Below are 22,398 nucleotides of genomic sequence, written 5' to 3' on the forward strand. Positions count from 1 at the left end.
CCATTAGAGGAAGTACCTTGTGGAGACAAAAACCACACAGCAATTAAAATAGAGGAAGCTTAATGCTAAAAATTATTAAACCCTGATAGAAAAACAATACAACTTAACAAAAAAAATTCTTGGTCTGATTTTGTAGGTCTGCAATAATTTCCCTTCGCTAATTGACTATTGTCCAGGAAGTCATCAAATAATTTTGAAAAATGTTAATTATATCAGAAGTTACATTGTGGAGAAAATAAAAGAACATCAGGAATCATTGAATATTGCAAACCCTCGGGACTTTATTGATTATTACCTGATTAAACAAGAGCAGGTAAAACGTGAACACTAATTTATTTTACCGTTTCAGCATTTTGTGGTTAATTGAACACTGAAATGTTTGTCGGAGATGGTTTAAAGTCAGTAGCATTTGAAAAACAGTTTTAGTGTTTAATATGTGTTGAGGTGCACCATATGGATACTGGTAAAAATAAAGGGAATTTGCTAACTGGAGCACATTCCCTCTGTTCTTTAATGGATTACTTATAATACCAAATAAAATGTAAACAGTATAAAAAAAATAAAAAAATAAAAAAAAAGTATTGCTGAGGAGAAAAACAATACAAAGGGCAGGTAAGATGGAAAAAAATTCTAATTAGGTAGAAAATAACCAACTATCATGGCAGTGTGAAAACTGGCATCATAAATGCACATAGTATGGCTAGATTTCCTGTGTATCTAGTGGATTAAAGTTGATCTGGCCACAGTGTTTATTTTAAAATGAAAGATCCAGGAGTTAATTTCAGAAGCACTGAGTGGTGTATGGAGAGGTATGTGGTGGGAAAGAGTAGGCGTATGGAAGAGTAAGGCTTTGAGTGTAAGTTCAAGCTAATTTTCACCAAAATGGGCTAAGGATTGGTATCTACTTTGGATCATGTCAGCATGATCTGCGTTGGCATTGTGTAGTTTATTCAAAAGACAATTTTCCATTGCATTTCCTTGGGACTCAGTAAAAGCCAGCTGCTGTAGATGTTTGGGTTTGGCTGTGGGCATGGATTCTACTCCACTGATCTTAGTCTGTCCTTTGCTAGCAGTCCACTACCCTGAGTTCTTCATTACTGCAACTGGGTAACAGTACTTAATATCCTGGCATCTGAGTCCCCTGATGTTGTTGCTTTCTTTTGACAGATTATTTTGTCTAGTTGGGCCTTTTAAATTTGTAAGATCCAGTTCATAAAGACCACTGAATGCAAAGTGATATCTCAGGGTTGTAACCATGTTTAACTTATAATATACATACACATATATATATATAGTGTGATTACAAAACACTGCAACTACCAGCTTCTTCTAGTTGGAAAGGATTCCATTACTATGAAAAAAATACACCACACCCACTACTGACCACTCCTTTCCCTCCACACCATCTATAGGAGTGGTTAGTGTGATTTCTCCATGTACAGATTGCCTATGATGAATGGATCATCTAAACTGACTTAGTATGTGTGGCTTTCAATTTCTGCCTTGCACTTGCATAAAATCTTGACAACTGATCTAAGTTCATTTTGTTCCAGTACTTTCTCCTTTCTTTGCAGCAAACTTCATTTTCATGCGTTAACAGCACATTGCACTTATTACACATAGAAGGATATTTGTGTTATTTCTACCTGTGGTTTCCCCTAAGCTATAAACATGAACATATGTGGACATGTTTATGCATAGCTTATTTTTACTTCCTCTGTCTATATCCCCAGGACTGGGGTTTCTGAGTCAAATGGTAATATCTTCCTCTCAGTTTTTCTGTTTTGAGCAACTCCTAAACCAATTTCACATTAATACACTATTTCATATTTGTGTGATCTATTTTATTTTCCAAATAGCTGCCAAAAGGTGTAATTTTGATACTTTATTATTCACATCAACCCAGTGAGTGTGAAGTGGTACCTCTGGGCAGATTTAATGTGTATTTTATTAACAAGCAGTAAATGTTGACATGATTTTAGGTGCTGTTTGGCCGTTCTGTGTCTTCAGAGAATATTTATTCCAATATTTTGCCTATTGGATTTCTTGCTGTGTGAAGTTATGGAATTGTGTATGTATCTAGATACTAACTTCTCCATATAAATGGCATGGAAACGTATTTCCATCTTGTAATTTGTACTTTCCACATTATTATGTCCTGAATGCATTAGCATTTTTAATGGATGAAGTCTGGTTTATCTGGGTGTTTGGTACTCTGTTCTGAAATCTATGAGTCCAAATCATAAGGAATGAGGCTTATCCCTATTTTCCTCTTCCACCATCCTCCATTTCATGTAGTTATTCTGCTGGTCCATCATCACCTGCTTGAAGACTCTACCTTTAGATGGAGCAGTCTTGGAACTCAGTTGTAAAAGTCTTGGCCATAGATGTTTAGATTAACTCCTTGGTGTTTAAGCTCTATTGGTTGTGATGTTGATTTGTGTGTCAACACTTCACTACTTTCATTGCTGCAACTCGCAATAAGATTTTTTTAAACATTGTTTTATGTTTGATGCATTTGTTTTATTTTTTTGTAATATTTTACTAATTCTTTGAGAATTTCCTATGATATAATTTGAACATAACCCTCAACTTTCATTAACCTCCTCTCCATCCTCTCATATTTCCTATCAAATTTTGTGATTTCTTTATTTCCCGTCTTTCCTCATTGAGTCCAGTTTCTGTTGCTCACCTAGCCTCAGGCCTGACATGTGATCAACCTACAAGGGTCACATCATTGAAGGAAATTGACTCTCCCCTTCTCAGGGGCTAATCACCTAGAAGGGGGATTTCATATTTCTTTCCCTACTTTGTGCTGGGTTTTTGTCTGGTGAAGCCCACACACTTTTTGTGCAGGCTGTCACAGTCCTTGGGAGTTCTTATGTTCATCTGTCCTTTTGTGTCCAGAAAACATTGCTTCCTTGATGTTATTGATCATTGATGGCTCTTACAACCTTTCTGCCCCTCTTCCACAAAGATACTTAAACCTTCTGGGGAGGAGTATGTTATGATTTATGAGTGAGCTGTCACAATGCTTTATTCTCTGCACATTGAACAGTTGAGTGTCTCTCTATTAATTGCCATCCCTATAAGGAGAAACTTCTCTGATGAAAAGTGAAAGAGTTCAGATCTATGGATATATAGTATGTCATTAAGAATTATGTGAACACTATGCCCATTAGTCCATTAGACTAATAGATTTTATCACTGCTTCTTAACCCCTTTAACAGTGGTCCTATCTAATGAAGTGGGCCTTGATCCAAAGTGGTTGCTTGTTCCCATGAATGACATTGGTGTAACTATGCACTACAAGGCATGAGATACCAGGCATTGTGGTAACTTGCAGGTTCATATCTCTGTGAGACTGAGGGTAACTTTTCTCCCCCAGTAGCACACATTTCACATTACAGCACCACAAATACTAACCAACAGGGATGAGGCTTCTAGATTAGTAGCAGCTCGATTTCTTCATGTTCTGTGACATATATATATATATATATATATATATATATATATATATATATATAGTCATCAAAATAGGGGTTTACCATCAAGTTCTGGAGAGTAACCAAGAATATTGGCAATAACCTGTGACACTTAAGGATATATGTGACTCTATTGGCCAGTTTCTCGAAAAGATTTAATCTTTTATTGGTTCTAGGTCATGTACATGATGTATATGTATGTAATGAAAATTTTTTTGTCTGAGTTTATCAAATGTTACTGGACTGGACATTGTTAATATACATAATGGAATTTTTTGTCTGAATCTGTCAAATGTTAATGGACTAGACATTGTTAATGTAATTTTTAACTGTATATATATTGCATATACTTATTGGATAGTTTTTCTTGTATTAGTTATAAGCTTTTTTTAATTTTAGACAAATTAAGGGGAAATGTGGTGGTATTGTGTTCCCCAAAATATTGTGCACCCTAATAAACTTATCTGGGTCAGAGACAGAACAGCCACTAGATACAAAGGCTAGAAAATGGTGGCACTCACACCTTTAATCCTAGCATTCCAGAGGTAGAAATCCCTCTGGATCTCTGTGAGTTCAAGGCCACATTGGAAACAGCCAGGCATGGTGACACATGCCTTTAATCCCAAGAACTGAGCCTTTAATCCCAGGGAGTGATGGCAAAAACAGAAAGATATATTAGGCATGAAGACCAGAAACTAGAAGCATTTTGGCTGGTTAAGCTTTCAGGCTGTGAGCAGCAGTTCAGATTAATTCCGGTTGAGGACACAGAGGTTTCCAGTCTGAGGAAACAGGATAAGCTGAGGAACTGGCAAGATGAGGTAGCTATGGTTTGTTCTGCTTCTCTGATCTTCCAGCATTCACTCCAATAACTGGCCTCAGGTCTGATTTTATTAATAAGATGCTTTAAGATTCATGCTACAATGGATGGATAGATGGATAAGAAATGTGGGATACACTGCAAGAATATGTTACTTAAAAGTGAGAAGAAGTTATTAATGCACTAAGAAAGAATGAGTTTATTTAATACAAGGACAAAGAATCCATTACAGATCCATCTTAGTTTAATAGAGAATTCCCAGACATAGAGTCAAATGTCCTCCACTGTTCTTCATCATATTGAGACACAGGCCCTCATTTTTATGTATGAATCTGCATATCTGAAGATTAATGTGGTGATATATTGTGCACTCCAATAAACTTATCTGGGTGGTCTGAGAACAGAACAGCCACTATATGAAACATAGAGGTTAGGCAGTGGTAGCACACGCCTTTAGCATTCCAGAAGCAGAGATCCATCTGGATCTCTGTGAGCTCAAGGCCACACTGGAAACAGTCAAGCATGGTGACACACATCTTTAATCCCAGCACTTGAGATCTCATGTCTTGCTTTCAGAAAGACACACGCCTTTAATCCCAGGAAGTAATGGCAGGAAGTAAAAAGATATATAAGGCCTAAGGACCAGAAACTAGAGGCTTTTTAAGCTTTTAGGCTTTTAGCAGCCATTCAACTGAGATCCATTTGGATGAGGACTCAAAGGCTTCCAGTTTGAGGAAACAGGATTGGTTGAGAAGTTGGTGAGGTGAGGCTAGCTGTGGCTTGTTCTGCTTCTCTGATCTTTCAGAATTCACCCCAACACCTGGCTCCTGAATTCTTCTACCACAATTCTTCTTCATATGGTGTTGATGGGAGAAAACAGATAATGAGTAAAATGCTTCATGTATGTTTTTTAAGGCATAAAAGTACAAAACTGTATTCACTTATGTGCAAATAATAACATCAGTGCAAGAGTTAGTCCAGTAAGGAATTAGGGAGAAATTGAAAATTATAAAAATCTGTCCCATAGTCTTTGAAATTGTATGCTAGTTTCTCATCTACTCTACATTCCAGGATTTTTGATGGCAACAATATAAAACAAACATTTATAGAGAAGACTTATTATAAAATAGTTGCAAATAAATAAAACATAATGTCACAAGTCTATGCAGCTCAGTAAACTTCTATGCAGTTAGAACAATCATTTGGAATGGGAGCTATGGAGTTTTACTTTAACTTTTACACTTTCAGTAACAAATATATAAACTGTATAAAACTGTAGAGCCGTTGTAATCGGATGTGCTGATAAAGAATTTATCAGATTATTCCATGAAATTATTCTTAGGAAATCCACAATCAACAATCAGAATTTACATTTGAACATCTGGCAATCACTGCGAATAATCTGCTTGCAGCTGGGACAGAGACAACAAGCACAACGCTGAGATATGCTCTCCTGCTCCTGCTGAAGCACCCACATGTCACAGGTGAGGACTCAGATAGTGATGCACAGCATTCCTATAAGATGCTGCAAAGTCTCTGCTCGTGTCCTGTGTGTTATTCTTAGAGAAGTCTCAGTCCTTCACCTTCTGTGCCACTCACTTGCTGTAAAGAAGACTATGACTAAGAGAAACAGACTCTGATTGTAGGAAAAGCAATCAAATTATGGTCAGTGTGTGAGTGATCTGGAAGGTAAGCTATGACAAGTGTGGTCAGTATACATTGTCCTGTGGATACATGTTCTTTTATTCTCAAAAATCATGTCTTCAGATCAGCTAAAACCTTTCAGCTTCTTTTCTTCATTCTGATGCGTCTAACTTTGGAGTGGAAAAAAGAAAACTCACCTCACAGAATCATAAGCAGAAAGCCTAGAATATACTGAGTCGGGCTGAGATAACGTGCATTCTGAGAAGTGTTCAAAATATTAAGATTTTCTAGAAACATTTTTCCATTAATGCAGAAAATGTAAATTAAGGAATTTTATCAGTTCAGAAGTCCATTTTCTTTTTTTTTTTTTTTTTTTTTTTTTTTTTTTTGGTTTTTCGAGACAGGGTTTCTCTGTGTAGCTTTGCGCCTCTCCTGGAACTCACTTGGTAGCCCAGGCTGGCCTTGAACTCACAGAGATCCGCCTGGCTCTGCCTCCCGAGTGCTGGGATTAAAGGCGTGTGCCACCACCGCCCGGCTCAGAAGTCCATTTTCTTAAACTTCTGTTGAATAATGATTTTTTCAACTGTACCAATAGTATTTTCTTTTACACTGTACTTTAAAACAGATCCAGTGGTCCAGCATATATGAAACACACCTTCCCTCCTGTGCCCAATTTATACTACATGATAAACACACAAATGTGAATCAAAAGTTATATTTTTAGGATAAAAAGAGATAACAATAAGCAGCCAAGGAGGCTTCAACATATTACTGAAACAATAGTATGAAGAATTATAAAAATATAGAGCAGAAAAAATGATGTTGAAACATAAATGTTAGATCAACATGCATGTAATAAGACAAACAAGCTATGGATCTATATCTACAGACCAGTAAAGACTCCTGTTCCAAAGCAAAAGAAGTTTAAGTAGAGAATAAAGTTGTGTACAGGATGCTGGCCTTGTTGAGGTTCTCTTCCTATTCCCATTCAGCAGGTGACTCCCCTCCAGAAAAATAAAATTCTTAAAGGAAACTGAGTCTAAGAAGCTCTTTACTCTAGACATTGATGATTGACAGGGAATGAGCAGCGCATAGGGATGAAAGGAGAGGCTGGCAACATTTGAGTCCAAAATTCTGGCTCTCAGACCCTTTCTCTGCCTTATTCCATAAATGTGAGCAGTGGGTTCTATCCCCCAGACAAAAGGAATAAATTAGCACTCCTTACTTCACCCCATTAAGGAAAATATTTTCCATGTATTAATCAGAATGGATTCAAAATACTCACCTAAGACACACACATGGAGTTTCAGGACTGAATAGATGCATGGAACCCTTCAGGGAGATCCCTACATCTCATAAAAACTATTCTCATTCAGACTGCCTCAGAATTCTCAGGATCAGCTGGTTTCTTATGATTCTATAAAATAAAAGGCAGATGAGAACTCCAGGTTTGCCATAATTTTTGTTCAGTTTTCCATTTCTTCATGAAATTTGTAAGAATGTTTTTCATCCTAATATCTGAAGGAAAGTCACAGTTAGTCAAGGGCTCCTGAAGTCTGAACAGCTCTTGTTGGTGGGTAAGAGTACCAGAGAGGTTGCTGGGTACCAGGTCTGGGAAGCTCCCAATTCAACATTTATCATGTGGGGGGTGCTATAGGTGTTTAACAGAAAATGAGGGATGAAAGAGAAATAATATATAATCTAATGCCCCTTTTAATTGAGTATATATTCCCAGCACTGAAAAATATCTACCTAAATTTCCAGCATAAATCTAAGCCAAGAAACAGAAACTAAAAACAAATAAAAATGTATGCATTTATCAAGAAGATGCTAATAATGGAAAATAATCATAATTTTCATGATAATGAATAATATTTATGTAATTACAACTAACCTCACAATGAATATTGGTATAACAAATTATTAAAATCTAATCTGCTGCTTTTTCCCTTTTATTGGAAATGGATTTTTTTTTCTCACACAATACATCATGATTATGGTTTCCCCTCCCTTTACTCCTTCCTGTTCCTCCCCACTTCTTCTCACTCCAGATATCATTTTCTGCCTCTCATTAAAAAGCAAGCAGGCTTCTAAAAATAATATAGAATATAATACAATGCAATAAATACAATATGACTCGACAAAAATAACACATCAGAATTGGACAAAAAAAAAGGAAAAGAACACAAGAGAAGGCACAGGAAACAGAGAACCATTCATTTGCATATCAAAGGACCCCATAAAAACACTAAACTGGAAGCCATAATATATATGCAAAGACCTAGTGTAGCCCTGTGCAGGTCCTGTGCATGCTGCCTCAGTCTCTGTGAATTCGTATGTCCTTTGATTATTTTGATTTTATGGGGCCTTGTTTTCTTTTCTTTTTTTTTTCATTTTTCTTTATTAAGAAATTTTCTACTCATTCTACATACCACTCACAGTTCTCCCCCTCCTCCCTTCTCCCACCCTCAAGCCCTCCCTCCCAAGCCACCCCACATCCCCCAAATCAATGTCTCCCATGGGGAGTCAGCAGAGCCTGGCACACTGAGCCGAGGCAAATCCAAGCCCCTCCTCACTGCATCAAGGCTGCACAAGGTGCCACACCACAGGCACCAGGCTCCCAAAAGCCTGCCCATGCACCAGGGATGGATCCTGATGCCACCCACCCCCCGCCCGGGTGTCCTTCAAACAGTTCAAGCTAAACAACTGTTCCCCGTATAGAGAGGGCCTAGTCCAGTCCCATGGGGGCTCCTCAGCCATTAGTCGACAGTTCATTGGTATCCACCAGTGTGGACAGTCATCTCTGCAAATGTTGTCATCATGATCTCCACGTCCCCATGGAATCCCACCTCTCTCCTATCGACTGGATTCCCGGAGTTCAGCCTGGTTCCTGACCACGGATCTCTGCATCTGCCTCCATCAGTCACTAGATAAAGGCTCTATGATGACAGTTAGGGTATTCACTAGACCGGTCACCAGAGTAGACCAGTACAGGCACCCTCGATCATTGCCAGCAGTCTAAGGTGGGGTCATCCCTGTGGATTCCTGAGAGCTTCCCCTGCACCCTGCCTCTTCCCACTCCCATGATGTCTTCATCTATCAAGGTATCTCCTTCCCTGCTCTCCCACTACGTTCCCGCTCCAGCTCCACCCTCCCTTTTCTCTATGTTCTCACCCCCCATTCCTTGCCCTCCGCCACCCACCCCCACCCCCAGCCAGCTCTTGCAAATCCAGTCCACTTCTGCTTCACTGGGCGAACCCTGTGTCCCTCTCAGGGTGATGTAGGGCGAGCGATGGCCAGACTGCAGCCCACAGCTCCGGAGAGGCAAGACACTATTTTTGATCAAAGGATTTGTTATTGGGTTGGGGTTTATGTTTCTCTTTTGACAGTATGCAGAGTACATTCCTGTACCAAAGATGCTGGAACACAGGGGTGAGGGTTCTATGTAGGCATCAGCTTGACTTCTCCATGTTCACAGTGTTGTATGTGTGTTGCTTCAGCAATGGGGCTTTGCCATCAGTGTTTGGAAAGCAACTTACTGTCTTAGCAACAGCCGGGTTTTTTGGCGATATCCCTGGAACTCTTTTGACCAAAAACTCAATTAGATGTACCCTAACCCTAGTACTGGAAGTTTCATTTGGTGACAAGTGATGTTCAGTTGGGGCTCTTGAATATTTCATTATAGATCACCTTCATATATGTTTCATATATATATGAAATATATATATATATGAAGTTTCTACTGTGTTAAGATTCCAGCCAGGCAGAGGTGGCACAGCCTGCGGTGGTAGTGCATGCCTTTAATCCCAGCACTCGGGAGGCAGGTGGATCTCTGTGAGTTTGAGGCCAGCCTGGTCTATAGAGTGAGATCCAGGACAGGTGCAAAGCTACACAGAGAAACTCTGTCTCAAAAAACAAAACAAAACAAAAAAGATTTCATACTATCCCTCAAATGGCCCTGAATTTTAGGTATTTCTCCCTATATTCCCCTCCTCGTCCTTGTCTCTCCTCCCCACCCAAGCCTCCCTCCAATATATCCATAACTATCTATTCTATCTCCCTTTTCTAACAGGATCTATCTGTCCTCCATAGTCCCTTACTTTACTTCTAACCTCTGTGGTTCTACAGATTGTAGCTTGGTTACCATTGATTTAGCAGATAATATTCACATATAAGTGAATGCATATCATATTTGTCTTTCTGAGTCTGGATTACATCATTCAGGGTGATTTTTTTTCTAGTCCCATCCATTTACCTGAGAATTTCATGATTTCTGTTAATGGCGGAGTAACACTCCAATGTAAAAATGTACCCCTTTTGGATTCTTTGTCAAAAATTATATGTTCATAGGTGTGCGGATTAATGTCAGGGTCTTCAATTCGATTCCATTGGTCCACATGTCGGTTTCTATGCCAGTACCAAGCTGTTTTTATTACTGTAGCTCTATAGTAGAGCTTGAAGTCAGGGATCGTGATGCCTCCAGAAGTTGTGTTATTGTACAGGATTCCTTTGGCTATCCTGGGTTTTTTGTTTTTCCATATGAAGTTGAGTATTATTCTTTCCAGGTCTGTGAAGAATTGTGTTGGTATTTTGATGGGGATTGCATTGAATCTGTAGATTGCTTTTGGTAAGATTGCCATTTTTACTATGTTAGTCCTGCCTATCCATGAGCATGGGAGATCTTTCCATTTTCTGACATCTTCTTCAATTTCTTTTTTCAGGGACTTAAAGTTCTTGTCATATAGGTCCTTCACTTGCTTGGTTAGTGTTACCCCAAGGTATTTTATGTCATTTGTGGCTATAGTAAAGGGTGATGTATCTCTGATTTCCTTCTCCACTTCTTTGTCCATTGTATATAGGAGGGCTACTGATTTTTTTTGAGTTGATCTTGTATCCTGCTATGTTGCTGAAGGTGTTTACTCTGGTGATGGGATGGCCAAACACCCTAATTGTTGTGCTAGAAACCTCATCCAACTACTGAGGGATCTGGATGCAGAGATCCATGACTAGGCCCTGGGTGGATCTCTGGGAGTCCAATCAACGAGAATGAGGAGGGTTTATATGAGCGAGAATTGTTGAGACCAAGGTTGGATAAAGCACAGGGACAAATAGCCAAATGAATGGAAACACATGAACTATGAACCAATGGCTGAGGGGTCCACACTGGATCAGGCCCTCTGAATGGGTGAGACAGTTGATTGGCTTGATCTGTTTGGGAGGCATCCAGGCAGTGGGACCAGATCTTGTGCTCATTGCATGAGTTGGCTGTTTGAAACCTGGGGCCTATGCATGGTCGCTTGGCTCGGCCTGGGAGGAGGGGACTGGACCTGCCTGGACTGAGTCTACCAGGTTGACCTCAGTCTGTGGGGAAGGCTTTGCCCTGGAGGAGATGGGAATGGGGGGGGGCGTTGGGGGGAAGGTGAGGGGGACGGGAGGGGGGAGAACAAGGGAATCCGTGACCGATATGTAGAACTGAATTGTATTGCAAAATAAATTAAAATAAATTAAAAAAAAAAATGTACCCCATTTAAAAAAGTCTATTCTTCTGTTTAGGGACAGCTACTTTGTTTCCAATTTCTGGCTATTATGAATAAAGCAGCAATGAACATTGTTGAGCAAGTGTTTCTGTGACAGGCTGGAAGAACTGTCAGGTGTAAGCCCAAGAGTGGTGCAGCTGTATCTTGAGGTAGATTCTCTTCTTCCTGATGCACTGTCACACTGATATCCATAGTGGCTGTACAGGTTTGCACTCCCACCAACAATGCATAAGTGTCTTCTTGCACTGCTTCTTTGCCAGCATGAGCTTTCACTTTGTTTTTTCTTTCCGGTGCTGAGGACCGAACCCAGAGCACTGTGCTTGCTAAGCAAGTGCTCTTCCACTGAGCTAAATCCCCAACCCCAAGCTTTCACTTTTTTAAAAATTGATCTTCACCATTCTGAGGGGTGTAGGATGAAATCTCAAAGTAGTTTTGATTTGCATTTCCCTGGTGACTAAGGTTTTTGAACATTTTTCTAAGTTTCTTTAAATTTTTCTCAGCAATTTGAGTTTAATCTTTTGAGAATTCTCTGCTTAGATCTGTACCTCATTTATAAGTTGGGTTATTGGATTTCCTGATATTGCATTTTTTAATTCTTTATATATTTTGGATCTCAGGCCTTTATTGGATGTGCAGTTGGTAAAAGTCTTTTCCCATTCTGTAGTCTGTTGTTTTGTCCTAATGATGGTGGTTTTTGCTGTGCAGAAACTTCTCAGTTTCATGAGGTTCCAAAACACTACTGTTAATGAAGTGAGGGGGAAGGGGGAATGTGCATGTGTATGTGTGTTTAGTATGTGTTGGTTTATGTAGATGATGTAGATGTAACTGAAATTTTCATCTCCTATATCTGAAAATCATAAATGTTGTACATGTGGGGGCATATAAGAAACTGTCATTTTGCAAATATGAATATATTTCAGAAGTAGCTAAAGAGGTTGAACATGTTCATTACTAGTTGTGAGAACAAAAGAGAAGAACCTTTCAAATTGTACACATGCAACAAATACATATTCATAAATACACATACATTAGAATGTGATGGTGAAAGAATATTGCATTTGGATACAGATTTAGCATATGATTTCTAATGTTCTTTACCACAGACTAAAGCATGTTGACTAATTATATTGTTTTATTTGATACTTTTAATTACTTATACTTTATTTGCTATTATGTCTACTAAATAATAAGTATATGCTGATCTATCATAATATCTATATAAGGATAGTGATATAAATCTGTAACACAGCATTTATATATATATATATATATATATATATATATATATATATATATATGTACATTTATTCCTAAATGAAAAGTGCTCATTTATAATTCTCTTGGAACAAATACATCATGCTGTGTATGGCCTGACATTGTGCCAAACATATCACTTTTCCTCTCTTCCCCCATTTCTCATTGTGACCAACCAGCTAAAGTACAGGAAGAGATTGATCGTGTGGTTGGCAGACACCGCAGCCCCTGCATGAAGGACAGGAGCCACATGCCCTACACAGACGCCGTGATTCATGAGGTCCAGAGATTCATTGACATACTCCCCAACAGCCTGCCACATGAGGTGATCTGTGACATTAAGTTCAGGAACTACCTTATCCCCAAGGTAAGCTTGTCTCTTCTCTGCTGAACTGTGCTCTTTTTTTTTTCAGATGTGAAACCATCTTTATTCTTTTTTTATTAAGAAATTTTTTATTCATTTTACATACCAATCAAAGGTCCCCCTCTTTCCTCGCCCCCCTCTAGCCTCCCCCTCCCAACCCATCCCCCATTCCCTCCTACAAGAAGGTAAGACCTCTTATGGGGAGGTACATTTAGTAGAGGCATGTCCAAACCCCTCCTCCTGCCTCAGAGCTGTGCGAGGTGTCCCATCATAGGTAGTGGGCTCCCAAAAGCCTGCTCATGCACCAAAATGGATTCTGATCCTACTGCCAGGGGCCCCTTAAGCAGATCAAGCTACACAACTGTCTCAAGACACTTCTGTGTTCTTGATGCTCCAAGATCATAGTGCAGTTCCAGTACTCTGTGTCACCTGGTGCTGCTGGTGGCTTATACTGCTTCATGATCTGGAGGGCAGATCTTCTGCAGGTACAGATATATCTGGGTGAACATCTTTCTGTTATTATTTATCTAGTGCCTCTGCTATTCTTTCCATCTGCTTAATGGAAACAATTGATGTAATCATTTCATTGGTCTTATTTTTATCTAGACATGTGAATTTTATTTTTTTTTTTTTTTTTTTTTTTTTTTTTTTTTTTTTTTTTTTTTTTTTTTTTGGTTTTTCGAGACAGGGTTTCTCTGTGTAGCTTTGCGCCTTTCCTGGAACTCACTTGGTAGCCCAGGCTGGCCTCGAACTCACAGAGATCCACCTGGCTCTGCCTCCCGAGTGCTGGGATTAAAGGCGTGCGCCACCACCGCCCGGCTGAATTTTATTATTTTGAATGAGGTATCTTTAAATGTGTGTGGAATTTGAAGTTGTTATTGGGTTAAGACTTTTCTATGTACTTTTCGTATTCCTGTGGTCTTAGATGAACAGACCCGGTTGCAGTGGGCATAACTTGCCTCATTTCAGATTACGATGAAGGATTGTAACTTTAATATCTCCTTATCAAGTTTGATGTTTTTGGAAGACACTGATAGTTATTTAGATCAGATAAAAAAAATTTGTCTGATTTTTTTAATGGTATAAGAGATATTTTATTGTGGAGCCAATTATGTGGGAGCATGACCCAGGAACACAGATTTTTTACTTTGAGATGACTTTTATTCAAAAAAGTCTGTATATTATTTTTAAGATTGTTCTCTGTACCCATTTTATAGTTCTATGTATTGTTTACCCTTGGTCACTGACTGTATATGTTATAAACACATATGTATATTGTATTTTCTCTACCACATATTGCTTATGACTTCTATGTAAAGAAATTTCTGTCCATAATTTCTTCCCTAAAATTTTTAGAATTTTTATACTAAAACAGAGCTGTTTGCATAAAACTAAGTTTAAAATGTTTCCTGATGTGGTTCTGTTTACATTTAGTTCATTTCTGTGGCCAGTTGGTGTTACTTTGAAGACATCAAAAACTTCTCATTGATTACCAAATACTAAGATAAAAAGTGAAGAATTTTTGTAGTAATAACTTCATCAAGAAAGGATGAAGTTGCTCTCTATTGGGTAGTTCTGTATTTTTTCAGGGTTGGGGGACAAAAAGAGATTGGTAAGTTTCCAGTAACTAACATCATGTGGAGATGATGGAACTAGCTTTGCCAGTGAAATTGGGTTTTGTTGTGTGATAACAGACTTAGGATATGGGTGAGGTTGCCAGTCTGCTTTGGGTAAAGGACACTCCTGAGGTAAGACTGTTGAGGTCTATGGCTAATATACATAACTTGTTTATGTTTATGTCCTTAGACCCACCTAAATGGTAAATAGAACAAAGGACAAGAAAAGAGTGGCATATCTGTAGTCGGAAGTTTCTCTGGTCCTGCCTGGCCCCATGGTCTGGGAAAAAAATTTCTCCTCCCCACAGTCCCATAATCACTTATAAAATAATTACTTAGAGGTTATATTAATTACTAATTATATGGCCTATGGCTTTAGTTTCTGGCTAGCTAACTCTTTCATCTTAAATTAACACATTCCTATTAATCTATATGTTGCCACGTGGCTGTGGCATTACTGGTTTGCTGGCATCTTGTTCCTTTTTCAGTGGCTGGCATGTCTTTTGACTCTGCCCTTCTTCTTTCTGTATCTCTGCTTGCTTTTCCCTCCTGGCTGTAAGGTTCCTTGCCATAGGCCAAAACAGCTTTATTTATTATCCAATGGGAGCCACACATATTCACAGCATACAGAAAGACATCCCACAGAACTTCCACTTTTATGTCTATTCAAAAAGGAAGGTTTTAATTTTAACATAGTAAAATTGTATATAACAAAACAGTTATCAAGCAAGAATTACAGTTACAATATCTAGTCTATTCTTATTTGGCAAAAATAAAGAAAATATTCTATCATCTACTCTATTTTATGAGTCTAAAGTTTTTTATCTAATTTATCTTTTATCATGACTAAGGAAAACTAGTATTATAACTATGTAGTCTTCAACTCCATCAAAGACCCCAGAAGGATATAATATTACCTAAGTAAACAGGAGGTGCATTGTAAGCAACTTCCAAAGTTCTACAAATGACATAGATCTGACTGCCTGGACAGTCTTCTAAAGTTCCTGTAACATTGAGGCATCTACCTTCAGCCTACAGGCCTAGAGTCTCTGGCTGACTTTTTAATGAAGCAGGAAATTTGAAGGATAGTCTCATCTATTGGCAAAGTTCATCAGTCACTTCTCCCCGTGTCCTGCAGAATGTCTGGCAGTCTCTTCTGTGAAGCAGGAACCTGAAGGACCATCTGGCCCTGTTTTGTCAAAGTTCAGTAGTTATTTTCCCATGGGTCCTTCATGTCCAGTTTACACAACATACTGTCAAGCAGTTCAGGGAAGAGCACTTTCTTGCCCAAATAGCTAACTTTTGCCATGAAGAAAGCAAACTCCATATGGAGTTTCTTTGATGCCCATCATCTTCTCTGAAGTAGATTGGTACTGCCAGGAACAGAAATATCTCAATGTCCAGAAAAGCCAAAGTTCTTAAAACATTTCAAATGCCATATTCTATAGGTCTTTGAAGTGTTTGAAGACTACCTACCTAATTGAAATACATCTATGGATACCTAGAAAACTTAACTAACATAATTATGAGTTTGATTATCATAGATGACTAATTATTAATCTATATTTCTTAATTATATATTACAATTTCAAATGAGTTGCATAAACTTAATACCTAAAACAAGAGTAAAAATGTACATACAGTATAACAAAATTAACTTTAAATTTGTATCAATAAACCAAAATCCATAGCAATGTAAAACATTTTAAACAATGTTTAAACATCTTTAAAAGTAGATTCAATAATCCACTCTTTTATCCTATCATATCTATATCCCCTTTTTTCTTTAGAATGAGATTGCAGTTATAATCAACCCCCTTTAAATGAAAATAAACATAAACAATATTTTAGGAATTTGGGCATAGCTTCTCATACTACTTCCTGCTGCTTGGGGGAACTGGCAATCTTATGGGGGAATCCTGAGAAAATTAAGAATTACAGTTAAATCTTGGCTGTAGTAGATTATGAGGATATATTGATCTTTCAGGAGGTCTTGGTTGATCAAACCATATTAGCCTGGAAACAATCCACAGGTTCTCATCTTCTGTGGAAACAAAAGCAGAACTTTTTCTTTCCAAAGCATTGTATCCTTACACAAATTTCGAAGTCAAGCTGCTTTTAAAATAAACATACTGGTTTAATTGAGTAGCCCCTACAATCAAATGTCTCTCCTCAGTTAAAAATCCCAAAGAAAATATAATCCAGACTCTCTGTGTATTTTCCATCTTTATGTGGCTTATTATTTTTATATTACTTTATTCTCATTTTAAGGACTTTATTATTTTAAAGCTATATATTTCTTTACTATGATTGTCTATACCTCCTGAACATTGTTTTAAACTGCAGCATGGCTAGGACCAAAGTGGCAGCCCCAGCTGCTGGCTCCTCCCCCTGCTCGGCTTTTGAACATGGTGGAGTTTGCCAGCAGCTCTGGGAGAAGCCCTATTAGGTAGTGTGGAGCTATATTCTAAAGCCCTTGACTGAGCTCTCAAGCCCACAGGCAGCAGCAGTGGCTGGGAGAAACCTCTCAGTACCGCAGCCTGTAGGAGAGACTGTGGGAGCTCACCATGCCACCTTAGCGCATGGCAGCTGGCAGTCAGCTCCATCTTGCAGGCAGCTGTTGTAAGACATGTCTCTGTGCTCCTGCTGGCATGAGACTGCAAGACCAGGAAGCCCAATGTGGCTCCATTTCTGTGTCTTAGAATCCTTTTTAAAGCCAGGCAGTGGTCGCTCATGCCTTAATCCCAGCACTTGGGATGCATAAACTATTTGGTTTCTGTGAGTTTAAGGCCAGCCTGGTCTACAGAGCGATTTCCTAGACAGGCTCCAATGCTACAGAGAAACCAGGTCTATGTGTATCAATGCCTGACAGTGGGCACCAGTTGTAGCAGGAAGTTTCTCTGGTTCTTCCTCCCCCAAAGTCTGGACAAATCCCTCCCACCCACGATCCCACAGCTGCTTATAAAATAATTACTCAGAGGCTTATATTAATTACAAACTGTATGGCCTATGGCTTTAGCTTCTGGCTAGTTAACTCTTTCATCTTAAAGAAATCCATTTTTATTAGTCTATATGTTGACATGTGGCCCTGGTGTTACTGGTTTGCTGGCATTTTGTTGCTCCTTTGGCGGTGGCTGGCTTCTCCTTGACTCTGACCTTCCTCTCTTTGTATCTCTGCTTGGATTTCACCCCTGGCTGTAAGCTTTCTTGCCTTAGGCCAAAACAGCTTTATTTATTATCCAGTGGGATCTACACATATTCATAGAATACAGAAAGACATCCAACAGCACATATTTTCTCATAACTTCCTTGGGTTTAGAGCCTAGTTTGAGTCAAGAGTTGCATCATCTAAACTTATATCCCTTCATCCCCCTGCTGCTGAACCGTGATATGACTGGTCTCTTTTGAATCTAGTCAAGTAGAATACTCCATTTTTTTCCTTTATGAAATAACCTGGTGGAGAAATAAGCTTGACTTCACAGGTGATTCTCCCTTCTGACAAGTAGGATAAGTGATTTCTTTGATCAGACTGGAGCCTCTGATCTCAGAAGAAGTAATAGGATAGGAAGGAACCAATGACCTTTGCCGTAATTGTTCTGGTAGATTTCAGACTTTCTAGCCCAAGGGGACTGTGCTGCCTCTTCAGAAACTCTGTCACTGTAGCAGAGAAGCAGTCATGGGCAACATGCAAACAAGTGTTTATGAATATAATACGTTCAATGCCTATTGACACTAGAACTTAATTTTCACACAATTTACATATGTCAATAATGTTCTTCTTAGCTTAAAAATTTGAACATATTTAGTTATGATGTATAATAATATGTGCAGCCTTGTAAAAGCTTGTAGAGCATATTCCCAGAAATTTTGAAAGGATTTGAGGTTAGCTTGTGTACTAGCTAAAGAAACTTACCAGCCGCTGGTCACAACAATTTCTGTGTATCCCTAGAAGTTTTATTGATTTACCTGCCACCAGATCATCTTATCTTCCTCTCATTTTGTCTTATTTTTTTCCTATTTTCCCCATTCCATTACTTCGTTTTCTTCTCTCAAAGAGTCTCTATCCTGCTATTCTGATACATATATATATTTATGTGTTTGTGTCTGTGCATTCATATACATAGATTTACATAAATGACCACACACCTCTACTCTGGCACATAGCCTTGGATTTACTTTCTTATCATATAAATACAGACATAGAAAGACAGAGTCTGTAAATGAGGAAAAAGGAGTGATAATTGTCTTTCCAACTCTTCCCTGTTGTACTTAATGAATGGTCTTTTATTCTGTTCAAAACACTCAGTGAATTATTCTACTTGGAAACTGATTCACATGAGGAGTACACACATGTGATGAGCTAGAGCAACCAGCAGCCAGGGGACAGAGAAGCATGGGTCCAATCTGAAGGAAAGGAAGAAGAGACTAGGTAGGTTTAGTCCAAATACTAATGTGAAATATCACTGGATGCCACTTTAGCCACACCACTGTGCTGGCCTCTAACTACTTAATGCTCTTTACCTGCTCTGTATGTTGAAATGTCCCTCCTGTTCTTTGTACTTAAGTCCAATCTGAAGGAAAAGAATAAAAGACTAGGAAGTTTTTGTCCAAGTACTCATGTGAAATCTCACTGGATGACACTTTAGCCACATTTGTGCCTGGCCTCAAGCTCCTCCATGATCCTTTCCTGCTCTGTATTTTGTAATGTCCCTGCGGTTCCTTGTACTTACCCCCGACTATGGAGCAGAAGGTGAACTAGGTTAGTTTCCTAATGTGTTTTAGCTCTATAATTTCTTTGTAACTTGAATTCTCTCTGTGTGTTGTTATAGGGAACAACAGTAATAACATCACTGTCATCAGTCCTGCATGACAGCAAGGAATTCCCCAACCCAGAAGCATTTGACCCTGGACACTTTCTAGATAAGAATGGAGACTTTAAGAAAAGTGACTACTTCATGCCTTTCTCAGCAGGTAATAGAAACCCATTTCTATGGCTCTAGTGACATGAGAATCTGTAGAGACTTACACAGTCGCTGCTGTGGAATGTCTTTCTGTATGCTTTGAATGTGTGTTGCTTTGATTGGTTGATAAATAAAATGCTGATTGGCCAGTAGCCAGGCAGGAAGTATAAGCAGACAAGGAGAATTCTGGGAAGAGGAAGGTTGAGTCAGAATTCTCCAGCCAGACACAGAGGAAACAAGATGACAAGGCAGAACTGAGAAAAGGTACCAAGCCACATGGCTAAATACAGATAAGATTTATGGGTTAATTTAAGATATAAGAGCTAGCTAGCAAGAAGCCTGCTATGACCATAGTTTGAAAATAACATAAGCCTCTGTGTGTTTATTTGGGTCTGAGCAGCTTTGGGACCAGGCAGGACACAGGAAACCTTCCAACTACAAGGGGCACCCTAAGGGCTAGTAGACTTGTAATGATAAGAAGTATGACTCTCAGGGTCTATGCACTATTGTGATAAAGAGATTTCTTCCCTGTCAGGCTATGAAACTGAGTCTTTGATTGTTCATCCATTGTTCAAAACTGAGAAAGCTGAAGAGTAGAGTGTGTTTAATCTTCCTTCAGCTACATCACAGAAATACCAAAGAAAGCAAACTTCATTTACACGTCACTCACCATGAAAATGGAGACATCAAAATTTACATTCAGGGCTTTTTTTTTTTTTTTTTTTTTTTTTGCTGTGTCACTCACCTCCATGCTCAAGTATGCAATTACAAGTCTCCAAAAATACAGAAAATTACCAAAGAACCTCAAGTGTATTTGGTAAATGCATGAATGAACAATACTTGTCACATTTCAGTTGGACTAGGGCAAAGAGAAAGACACCCAGATCTCTAGTTTACTAGGGATAAATCAGGGCATATATATCTCTCAAACCTTATATATTAAGGCAAAAATAGGGCAACATTCTAATAAATGACTTCCTAGCTGCCTCAAAAGGCATGGATAACAGAGAATTGTTGGAAGAAATATCATATCCTTAAAAGGAGTTCATGAACCATTAGATCAGAGCATTTTTACTCAGTTCAGAATTCCAGGAACTTCAAGTTCATCATGAAATGATGGATTCAGTATAGGTGTGTCAGGATATTCTGCAAAGATGATCAGAAACCCTGTTCCTTCTCATTCATGATGAGAACAATGGATATTGAGTCCATACCTGCAGTATGTATACTGCCTTTGAATATGCAGTTTCTGTCCCTGGTTTTGTTATTTGTGATAATAAACACAGAATTCCTCTTTCTCAGTCTCCTAGGCAGTCTGATTGCAGATGTGAACAACCAAATCTAGCTAAAATGTATTTTTGAAGAATGCATTTCTTAATAGTGTAGGTTAACTGAGAAACAAATGTGTTCCATGTTCTTCTATTTGCCTAACTAGTTGTCCTTTCATGCACACATCCATCTACACACCCATCCAATGACTTACCCTTCATTCATAGTCTCCTGTGTCAGTTACAAGTACAGTGATTCTCACATTTACGAATGAGAATAGTAATCTTCTTTGACTTTTTCCCCCCTAGGAAAACGGATTTGTGTAGGGGAGGGCCTGGCACGCATGGAGTTGTTTCTATTCCTGACCACCATTCTACAGAACTTTAAGCTGAAATCACTGGTTCACACTAAGGACATCAATATTACCCCAGTGGCCAATGGATTAGCCTCTCTGCCACCCCCTTACAAGATCTGCTTCATTCCTGTCTAAAGAAGATGAGACTTCCTAGCCCAGGCTGTGGTGTTTTCTTCAATCACCTCTAGATATTCATCCAACTCCTTCTGATCAGGGACAAGGTGTCCTTCCTTCCCTCTCATGTATTCCCATTCTGTCAAGACACAGGAAACACCTGTCAACCATTTTGTAATTTCTGGAGTCACTGCAAAAATATATTGCTACTTTCTATTCTCTGCAACAGTGTTATTATCCCTTGTGCTAATGTGTATCTGGTCTTGAATTAAAATAGAACTTCCCTGTAAAATAACTAATATAGTAAGATAATTCATGGTCATTTTTCTTCTGCATGTTTTCAATAATAAATATATTTGATTTATATACCTGTTGTTAGACTTGCTTACAATTGAGATTTAAAAAAAAAAATGAAAGAAAACAGAGTTCCCAACACACCACACTGGTCCACATTTTGTGAAGCATAGAGAATTCAAGCTAGGGTGCTAGAGAGATATTTCATTCATTAAAGTACCTGCCATGTAAACCTGAAGATCTAAATCCAGTCTGTGGCATATATATTATGACCAGGCATTGTGGTATGTACTTGTTTTACCAACACTGAGAAGATAGAACAAGAGATCCTAGGAGCTTGCTGGACATCCAACCCAGCCTAATTAGTGTGACTTGTGTCCCAGTGAGAAACCCTATCTCAAAAAACAAGCCTGTCATTTCCCGAGAAACAACACCCAAGCTTCAACTCTGACTTCCACATATGTGTATGTATATGTACATACATTCTCTCACATATATGCACCTGATTGTGCACACACATCCACACACCCACATACATACATGTAAAACAGAATGTGAAGAGGAAGGCGGTACCAAAGCTCTTTAGCTGAGCATCACTTAGAGTCACTGGAAGTATTTGTGTTTGAAACAAATAAACAGTGTCCAGGAATAGCTCCACCCTGTAGAGGACAAGTCACAGGGATGAAGT

The 22,398-nt window shown here is 38.7% G+C and overlaps 1 protein-coding gene across 3 annotated transcripts in view; it reads left to right on the forward strand.

Moving 5' to 3' along the window:
• LOC128094711 (cytochrome P450 2C27-like) overlaps nt 1–21,678 on the forward strand; it is a 41,921-nt gene extending 20,243 nt beyond the window's left edge. For 2 of the 3 annotated variants that reach the window (XM_052713205.1, XM_052713206.1), the window contains 5 exons: nt 137–313; nt 5,645–5,786; nt 12,917–13,104; nt 19,547–19,688; nt 21,256–21,678. In XM_052713205.1, coding sequence (XP_052569165.1) covers nt 137–313; nt 5,645–5,786; nt 12,917–13,104; nt 19,547–19,688; nt 21,256–21,437 — 831 coding nt within the window. In that variant the 3' untranslated portion in view covers nt 21,438–21,678. The remainder of the gene's footprint in view (nt 1–136; nt 314–5,644; nt 5,787–12,916; nt 13,105–19,546; nt 19,689–21,255) is intronic. The other variant, XM_052713207.1, reaches the window with a different exon arrangement.
• The last annotated feature ends 720 nt before the right edge of the window (nt 21,679–22,398 follow it).

Source organism: Peromyscus californicus, unplaced genomic scaffold (genome assembly GCF_007827085.1).
Source record: "Peromyscus californicus insignis strain IS unplaced genomic scaffold, ASM782708v3 Scaffold_4__1_contigs__length_199733344, whole genome shotgun sequence".
NCBI classification, from domain to species: domain Eukaryota; kingdom Metazoa; phylum Chordata; class Mammalia; order Rodentia; family Cricetidae; genus Peromyscus; species Peromyscus californicus.